Source organism: Ipomoea triloba, chromosome 2, assembly GCF_003576645.1.
Source record: "Ipomoea triloba cultivar NCNSP0323 chromosome 2, ASM357664v1".
NCBI lineage: Eukaryota > Viridiplantae > Streptophyta > Magnoliopsida > Solanales > Convolvulaceae > Ipomoea > Ipomoea triloba.
This window is the reverse complement of record NC_044917.1, coordinates 22784160-22794005: the sequence shown is the minus strand read 5'-3', so window position 1 is coordinate 22794005 and position 9846 is coordinate 22784160. Positions and strand designations below refer to the sequence as shown.

General features: G+C 44.8%; 1 protein-coding gene across 1 annotated transcript; it reads left to right on the top strand.

Annotated features, from left to right (window-relative positions):
- The first annotated feature begins 4605 nt into the window (after positions 1-4605).
- Positions 4606-4995, top strand: LOC116010922 (protein NYNRIN-like). Its single transcript, XM_031250416.1, has one exon. It carries the CDS (start codon positions 4606-4608, stop codon positions 4993-4995), a length of 390 nt encoding a protein of 129 aa, XP_031106276.1.
- The last annotated feature ends 4851 nt before the right edge of the window (positions 4996-9846 follow it).

Below are 9846 nucleotides of genomic sequence, written 5' to 3'. Positions count from 1 at the left end.
CACCTGCAAGGCAAGAAGTCAAGAAAGGGGGCAAACCCTTCCCAAAGCAAGAAAAGAAGGAAGTTATGAACGTGAAAACATCACTAGTGCGGGTTTTCACCAAAGTGACTGAGAAGCCTAGGCCTAGGTCATTCTTTGGGCCATCAAGGGGAACTAGAATTATTGAAGAGATGCAGCAGAAACAGTATCCGTTCTTGGACTCTGACGTTTCGCCCATGTTTGATGAGTTATTAAAACTCAAGTTGATTGAATTGCCCGAGATGAAGCGCCCCGAAGAAGCTGCTAGGGTGGATGACCCCAAATATTGCAAGTATCATCGCCTCCTCGGACACCCGATCGAAAAATGCTTTGTTTTTAAAGATAAAGTAATGGCGCTGGCTCGCGATGGAACTTACTGATGCGACTGCAAGCTCTAACCAAGTCTCATGTGGGATGTTCGCACCATTACTCGAGGAGGATGGTGAGAATGATGGGGGCAAGCAATGCAAACGCCTGCTTCCCTTCATTGTGAAATATACTAGGGGGCAACACTCAAAGCCGCCGCAGGTTGATTCGGTCTACGAGAGGGATTGGGTACTCGTTACCCGTAGAAAGCAAAGGAATGATGCTGAGCCTGTTAGGCCATTGAAGAGAATGACGAAGCGATGAATTAAGAAAAAGCCAGCAAGAGACCCCGTTTCTGACGTGAAAAGGAAAGGGTATCCCAACAAGCCGCGAACACCAGTTACCCTGGCTCAATACATGCCAAAGGTGTTTCATCAACATGGGACAAATATTCTTGGGGCTGGCTTGAATACTAAGGAAAAGCATGTTGAAGTTGGAGAATGTTCATTCCCTGTGGTCGAAGGAAGCGACGAGATCCAAGTCCACAAGGCCACATCTTTCACCACCGAGATAACATTCAAAGATGAAGATCTATTACTGGGTGGAACACCTCACAATCGCCCACTATTTGTTGAAGGTTATGCTCGCGAACAAAAGATTAAAAGAATTTTGATTGATCAAGGATCGTCCGTGAATATTCTATCACTCCGAGCTGTGAAAGAACTTGGTATTTCAACTGATGAACTCTCGCAAAGCCGTTTGATGATCCAAGGATTTAATCAAGGCGGGCAAAGAGCCCTGGGTATTATTAGACTCGATCTCAGGATCGGATCTTTGAGTTTAAGTACTTTGTGTTATGTGATAGATGCAAGAACATCCTACAATCTGTTGTTGGGTCGACCTTGGATACATGAAAATGGAGTAGTTCCTTCATCATGGCACCAATGCTTAATGTTTGAGAAAGGCGGTGTGATGGAGAAGGTCGTCGCCGATGAAATCCCATTCACCGACGCAGAATCATACTTTGCAGATGTGAAATTTTACTTAAAGAAACAAGTCGTTGAAGACGACATTGATAAGAACGGTAATGATATACCCCCCGATCCGAAATGGAAGGGCAAGCAAGTTGTAGACCAAAGTCATTGTGACCAGGAACTTGTTTTCCCATTGACAAGAATTGAACCATTAAAAGCTACACCGGTCAACTCGTTGGAAGATCAAGTGCGGGTGGGAACAAGTCAGACATTGCCCGAGAAACGCACAGATGGTTTTGACCCCAATGCCTATAAACTCCTGTTTAAAGCAGGCTTCGACCCCAAGGAACCGCAGAAATTGGGTAGGCTCATTCCAGAAGCCGGTGGTAGAGGCAAGTCAAACCAGCAAGACCCACATGCACGCAAAGGATTAGGCTATGTCCCTCCCAAACCTGTGCGAATTTTTATAAACAGAGCTACAAGCAATTGTATATCTACAGATGAAGGTGAGTGTGATCCACAACTCACTCCTGCCAATGGCAAAAGGAAGTCAGTCTTCAAGAGAATGGGGAAGATAGAGTCTCAGCGCTCAGTCTTTGATAGATTGGGGTCAAACCCTCAAGCCCCCAAAAGAAAGTCAATCTATGATCGACTTGGAGTTGTCCAAGATGTGAAAAACAACGCAAGTCATCCTGTTGAAGTGGAACCTTCTAAAAGGCCTCGAAGCATGATTCCTTCTCGTATGAGACGAGAAACAGATATTCATGTTTCATGCGGAGAAGTGCTGAAAGTCCAACCTAGGACCATTGTACACACTCGTGTACATAAAGGGGAGAATGAGGAAAGCGTTGGCTCAAGTGATGATGTAGCACCACCTCAAGGCGAGGAGGCGTCGTCTTTCCACATCACTCTATGTGATGAGATCCCGATTGAGGGAGAAGACGCAGAAGAGGCACCCCACGAGTTAGAGGAAGGGGTACGAGCCGCAATAGATGAATTAAAGGAGGTTGATCTAGGAACCCCTGATAATCCTCGGCCTATCTTCATCAGCACACTCCTTTCTAATGAAGATGAAAAAATCTATGTCGAACTGTTGAAAGAATACATTGATGTCTTTGCATGGACTTACAAAGAGATGCCAGGGTTAGACCCAAAGGTGGCTGTACACCGTTTGGCCGTGAAAAAGACATGTCGTCCAGTCAAGCAAGCTCAACGACGCTTCCGCCCTGAACTCATTCCCTCAATTGAAGGAGAAGTCAACAAACTTATAGAGGCCGGATTTATTCGCGAAGTGAAATATCCAACCTGGATATCCAGCATTGTGCCCGTACGCAAGAAGAACGGCCAAATTCGCGTATGCGTAGACTTTCGGGACCTTAATGTTGCATGCCCAAAAGATGACTTTCCACTTCCCATCACAGAATTGATGATAGATGCTGTAACTGGGCATGAGATCATGTCATTCATGGATGGCTCCTCTGGTTACAATCAGATTCGCATGGCGCTGGAAGATGAGGAGTTGACAGCGTTCCGAACGCCTAAAGGCATCTATTGCTACAAAGTGATGCCCTTTGGTTTGAAAAATGTAGGTGCTACATACCAAAGGGCTATGCAGAGAATATTTGATGACATGCTTCACAAAATGGTGGAATGCTACGTCGATGACTTGGTTGTGAAGTCAAAACTTCGCACAGATCACTTGAGACATTTAAGAAAAGTCTTCGACCGCTTGCGAAAGTTTCAACTTAAGATGAATCCCTTGAAATGTGCTTTTGGGGTTGCTGCTGGGAAGTTTCTTGGGTTCACTGTTCGACATAGGGGCATCGAGATCGAACAAGCTAAGATCGACGCTATAATGAAGATGCCCGAACCACGAAACCTTCATGAGCTTAAGAGCTTACAAGGGAAGTTAGCATACATTCGAAGGTTTATATCAAACCTGGCAGGAAGATGTCAACCCTTCAGTCGGCTAATGAAGAAGGGCACCCCGTTCGTATGGGACGAGGCGTGCAAGAATGCGTTTGAAAGTATCAAGTCATATTTGATGAAGCCGCCCGTGTTGAACGCTCCTATTCACGGTCGCCCACTGATCCTTTATATCTCTGCCCAAGAAAGCTCTGTGGGTGCCCTGCTTGCTCAAGAAAATGACAACGGGAAAGAGAATGCCCTCTACTACCTCAGTAGAATGATGACCCCGAATGAGCTAAAATACTCTCCAATTGAGAAACTATGTTTGACACTCGTGTTCGCTATTAAAAAGCTTAAGCACTACTTTGAAGCTCATATCGTTCAACTTGTGTCGAAGGCGAACCCGGTAAAGTTTGTTATGGCGAAGGTTGTTCTCTCTGACCGCCTGGCAAGGTGGTATTTATTGTTTCAACAGTTTGAAATCGTCTATGTGCCACAAAAGTCTGTCAAGGGGCAAGCTTTAGCCGATTTCTTAGCAGATCACCCGATACCGGCTGAATGGGAGTTATCTGATGACCTACCTGATGAGGATGTGCTTATCATTGAAGTCCTACCCCCATGGAAGATGTATTTTGATGGAGCTGCGCATAGAGGAGGGGTAGGAGCTGGAGTTGTGTTCATCACCCCGGAAGGTGAAGTGTTGCCATATTCATTCACCTTGACAGAGCCGTGTTCAAACAATGTTGCTGAGTATCAAGCATTGATACTGGGACTAGAGATAGCAGTTGACATGAAGCAGCTGAGAATTAACATCTATGGAGATTCAAAGTTGGTCGTCAACCAAGTGATGGATCTGTACGAAGTGAGGAAAGTAGAGTTAATCCCGTACAACAACTATGCAAAGATACTCATACAATGGTTGGGGGACGTCACGATTGAACATGTACCAAGGAAAGAGAACAAGCAAGCTGACGCCTTAGCCGCATTGGCTTCAACTATTGCTCATCCTACAACTCGAGTACAAGTATGTCAAAAGTGGGTAGTTCCACCTATCTTCAACAAAGATGGCTCAGTCGATGAAACTGTTGAACTCCCTACTGCTTCCGTTTACGACATTGGCCAAGATGACTGGAGGCAGTCGTTGATTGACTACTTCACTGATGGGAAGTTACCAGAAGATCCTCGCAAGAGGGTGGATATAAAGCGCCGAGCTCCTCGTTTCATCCACTATAATGAGATGTTGTATCGTCGTTCATTTGATGGAGTCTGGCTCCGATGTCTAGGAGAAGAAGAGGCATTACAAGCCATGCAAGAAGCTCATTCTGGGGTTTGTGGTGCACATCAGTCCGGCCCTAAGTTGCATTTCCACATTAAACGAATGGGTTATTATTGACCTACAATGGTAAAGGATTGCATAGATTATGCTCGAAGGTGCCAAGCTTGTCAAGTTCATGCAAACTTTATCCATCAACCACCAGAACCTCTACACCCAACAGTCGCATCTTGGCCGTTTGATGCTTGGGGACTTGATGTGGTTGGCCCAATTACGCCCAAGTCATCTGCAGGGCATACATACATATTGGCCGCCACCGACTACTTTTCAAAGTGGGCAGAAGCCGTGGCATTAAAAGAAGTAAAGAAGGAAAATGTGGCAGACTTCCTCCGTGTTCATATCATCTATCGGTTCGGCATCCCACGATATATCTTGACTGATAATGGGAAACCCTTTGACAATAAATTGATGGACAAGATTTGCAAGCTGTTCGACTTTCAGCAGCGGAACTCATAAGCATATTACGCAGCTGCGAATGGACTTGCGGAAGCTTTTAACAAGACCCTATGCAATCTATTGAAAAAAGTGGTCTCAAAATCGAAACGTGATTGGTATGACAGAATGGAAGAAGCGTTATGGGCATATAGAACCACATACCGCACACCTACTCAGAGCACTCCATATTCTCTGGTGTATGGTGTGGAAGCAGTCTTGCCTCTAGAGCGCCAAATACCTTCTTTAAGGTTGGCCATACAAGAGGATCTCACTGATGAGGAAAATGCCAAGTTACGCTTAGCTGAGCTAGAAGCCTTGGATGAAAAATGGCTGCAAGCTCAACAGAGCTTGGAATGCTATCAAGCTCGTATGTCAAGAGCCTTTAATAGAAGGGTGAGGACCCGTTCCTTTCAAATTGGTGACAAAGTACTAGCTGTTCGAAGACCAATCATTGTGACACGAAAAACCGGCCACAAGTTCACTCCAAAATGGGATGGCCCCTATGTGGTTCAAGAAGTATACACCGGCGGGGCTTACAAGTTGGTTAGTGAAGATGGTTTGAAGGTTGGTCCAATCAATGGAAGATTCCTAAAGCTCTACTACCCTTAAACTTAGGGTGTCAACACAAGTCATAAACGCTCCTGGCCCGCATGAGTTAAAACTGTGAACGGCTTTACTTATAAAAAAAATAATCATTTGAACTACGTTTGACTTGATCTCCTTCACAGGAGTACGTAGGCAGCTTAGAAACACTTTCTCTTTTAAGTTCAGTCATAATTAAAATAAATCCTTTTATGTCAAGACCGTTCGAAACAACTTAGATTCATTGAAGTTTAGTCATTTCATTGTATGTTATGATTTAAAGTAGATTCTTTCGTTAGTTGATTTCGAAGTGACTCATTTGAGGTTTATTCGAGCTTGTGAATAGAAAAGAAAGTATATTGAACTTAACTCATGTCGAAGTCTCGTTTCAAAAGAAAAGAACTCATACAAAGTCGAAATGAAAAAAAGCATAAACTAAAAGAGTACGATATCTAAATATCAAAGGTCTACACTATTCGAAAATTCATCAAATCTGCTTTGTCTGCTTCTAGATCTTTCTCCGCTAAGGAAAGCTTATCTTCGTCTTCACTTGTCAACATGGGAGTCTCCTGAATGCGTTTCACTGTTTCTTCGGCAGAAGTCACAACCTCTTGTGATGTGTCACGCTGTCCTTGAGCCTCAGTCACAAGTTCTTGGAGCTTTGGCCTTTCGTCATGGATCCTGGTCAACTCCTCCCTTGAATCCTTTATGGTTCTCTCAGCCTCCGTTATGGTTTTCTTTGCTTCCTTTATAGCTTCTTCTAGGAGGGTCACTCGTCCGTTAGAATCCTCAAGGATCTTTTGCTTCTCCGATAGAAGGATTTGAGTTTCAGAGAGCTTTTGTTGAGCATCCTTAAGAGCACTTCGCGCCGAACATAACTCCGCAACTTGAGTTTCAACTGGCATCGCTTCTGAGTGCTGGGACCGTATCTTATCATAATACTCAGCCTTCTTAAAGAAAACATCCACCCTGTTCTCTAATGATGACATGTCCACCGCGTTATGTTTCATAAGTTGGATTTGTCTCTCAACACTTCCTTTGAAAGAAGAAACACTTTCAGTTGGAGTTTCCTTTAGGTTCTTGCAGATATCATTCCAAACGCCTGCGATCATGGCCATATACTTTGACATGAAGGAATCTGCAATAGGAAGAATAGAGACATGAGACGGTTCCGGTCGTGCTCTTTTGTGAGGTGGGTTTGAGGGCAACGGTGATTGCTGAGATGCTGCCACTTGATTAAGGGATTCAGAACTGTCGCTATGTTCCGCCTCGCCTATAGAAGAATGTTGATTCGACGACCGGGCGTCATTGCTGACATGTAACCCAGCAGAACCCTATAAAAGGAATGCATATATCAATAAGACTAAGATTTTGAATCATGGTGAAAGGGAAAAATTTAGGAAAGTTTCCTAACCTCGTTCGACGGTCTTCTATTTCGTTTAAAATTGCGATCGCTATCAACATCCTCGTCCGAGCTTCGGTGCCTCACTTGCTCCTCCCTCCTCTTTTGGGTTGTATGTTCTGGTACTTGATCGTGGGAGGCATCCTGTACTGGTGCTTTGCCTTTTCTCAAAGTATCCAGTTGATCCCTTTGTTCTTGAGTTATTCCCTCTCTAAGGGTTACGTTTGGATCACCATTAATGACTATGTCTGTGACGCGATTCTCAAGGAGATTTGCATGCACGTCAACCAACCAGGCTTTGTAGGTGTCTGAGACATGTTTCTTTGGAATAGCCGGGATCATGGGAAATGTTGCCCTAGACATAGAGTGGAAGTGCTCATACTGGCGATGGAGTTGAAATCCCTTAGCAAGTGTGACGTCGCGGTCATCCGTCAGTAACAAACCGGGGGCAGATGCTTGGTAGAATCCAAACTGACGACTGAAGCGATGGGGTACATAAGGCTCAGCCTTACATTGGCGTCCTTGGCGTAAAACAAGAAAACCAGGGCGCAAACATATGAAATATTCAAAATTATCTTTACCCCCTCTCTTGTCATCACAGAAAAAGAAGTCTCTACTATTTTGACGAGACATGCAAAGCCAAGACGCGTGTTCGCCCTTAAAAATCCTCTTACGAGCATCAATTCTGTCGTAGTACTTAGCACCGCCTTCTCCGGAAGAAGTGACCATCTTTGGAGAAAACAGCATGAGGTTAGGGGTCTTGAAGTGAGTATTGAAGTAAGCTGCTAGCTATCCATATACATAATGGATGGGGAAGGGGGTGCCGATTTGACCAGGAGAGAAAGACTCTGAAATCGAGTTTAACCCATAGTAGATGCTGGCAAGGACTGGAGGTGCGAGGCATACCTTAATCCCTCTCGCCATTTTGCACGCCATATTAAAAGTCTCAGGGCGAATGGTTGCCGTTGGGTCACCCGGTAGTGCGAACGTACAAAGCCAACACGCTAGAAATGCTGCTAAGTAGACTTCCTGTTCGAGATNAGCCTCAGTCACAAGTTCTTGGAGCTTTGGCCTTTCGTCATGGATCCTGGTCAACTCCTCCCTTGAATCCTTTATGGTTCTCTCAGCCTCCGTTATGGTTTTCTTTGCTTCCTTTATAGCTTCTTCTAGGAGGGTCACTCGTCCGTTAGAATCCTCAAGGATCTTTTGCTTCTCCGATAGAAGGATTTGAGTTTCAGAGAGCTTTTGTTGAGCATCCTTAAGAGCACTTCGCGCCGAACATAACTCCGCAACTTGAGTTTCAACTGGCATCGCTTCTGAGTGCTGGGACCGTATCTTATCATAATACTCAGCCTTCTTAAAGAAAACATCCACCCTGTTCTCTAATGATGACATGTCCACCGCGTTATGTTTCATAAGTTGGATTTGTCTCTCAACACTTCCTTTGAAAGAAGAAACACTTTCAGTTGGAGTTTCCTTTAGGTTCTTGCAGATATCATTCCAAACGCCTGCGATCATGGCCATATACTTTGACATGAAGGAATCTGCAATAGGAAGAATAGAGACATGAGACGGTTCCGGTCGTGCTCTTTTGTGAGGTGGGTTTGAGGGCAACGGTGATTGCTGAGATGCTGCCACTTGATTAAGGGATTCAGAACTGTCGCTATGTTCCGCCTCGCCTATAGAAGAATGTTGATTCGACGACCGGGCGTCATTGCTGACATGTAACCCAGCAGAACCCTATAAAAGGAATGCATATATCAATAAGACTAAGATTTTGAATCATGGTGAAAGGGAAAAATTTAGGAAAGTTTCCTAACCTCGTTCGACGGTCTTCTATTTCGTTTAAAATTGCGATCGCTATCAACATCCTCGTCCGAGCTTCGGTGCCTCACTTGCTCCTCCCTCCTCTTTTGGGTTGTATGTTCTGGTACTTGATCGTGGGAGGCATCCTGTACTGGTGCTTTGCCTTTTCTCAAAGTATCCAGTTGATCCCTTTGTTCTTGAGTTATTCCCTCTCTAAGGGTTACGTTTGGATCACCATTAATGACTATGTCTGTGACGCGATTCTCAAGGAGATTTGCATGCACGTCAACCAACCAGGCTTTGTAGGTGTCTGAGACATGTTTCTTTGGAATAGCCGGGATCATGGGAAATGTTGCCCTAGACATAGAGTGGAAGTGCTCATACTGGCGATGGAGTTGAAATCCCTTAGCAAGTGTGACGTCGCGGTCATCCGTCAGTAACAAACCGGGGGCAGATGCTTGGTAGAATCCAAACTGACGACTGAAGCGATGGGGTACATAAGGCTCAGCCTTACATTGGCGTCCTTGGCGTAAAACAAGAAAACCAGGGCGCAAACATATGAAATATTCAAAATTATCTTTACCCCCTCTCTTGTCATCACAGAAAAAGAAGTCTCTACTATTTTGACGAGACATGCAAAGCCAAGACGCGTGTTCGCCCTTAAAAATCCTCTTACGAGCATCAATTCTGTCGTAGTACTTAGCACCGCCTTCTCCGGAAGAAGTGACCATCTTTGGAGAAAACAGCATGAGGTTAGGGGTCTTGAAGTGAGTATTGAAGTAAGCTGCTAGCTATCCATATACATAATGGATGGGGAAGGGGGTGCCGATTTGACCAGGAGAGAAAGACTCTGAAATCGAGTTTAACCCATAGTAGATGCTGGCAAGGACTGGAGGTGCGAGGCATACCTTAATCCCTCTCGCCATTTTGCACGCCATATTAAAAGTCTCAGGGCGAATGGTTGCCGTTGGGTCACCCGGTAGTGCGAACGTACAGAGCCAACACGCTAGAAATGCTGCTAAGTAGACTTCCTGTTCAAGATTTGGGGGGATGTTTAGTTCGACGAAGGGTGCTTTACTCAC

Coding starts and splice junctions, on each gene's coding strand:
- LOC116010922 (XM_031250416.1), top strand. CDS start 4,606: ATGGTAAAGGATTGCATAGATTATGCTCGAAGGTGCCAAGCTTGTCAA.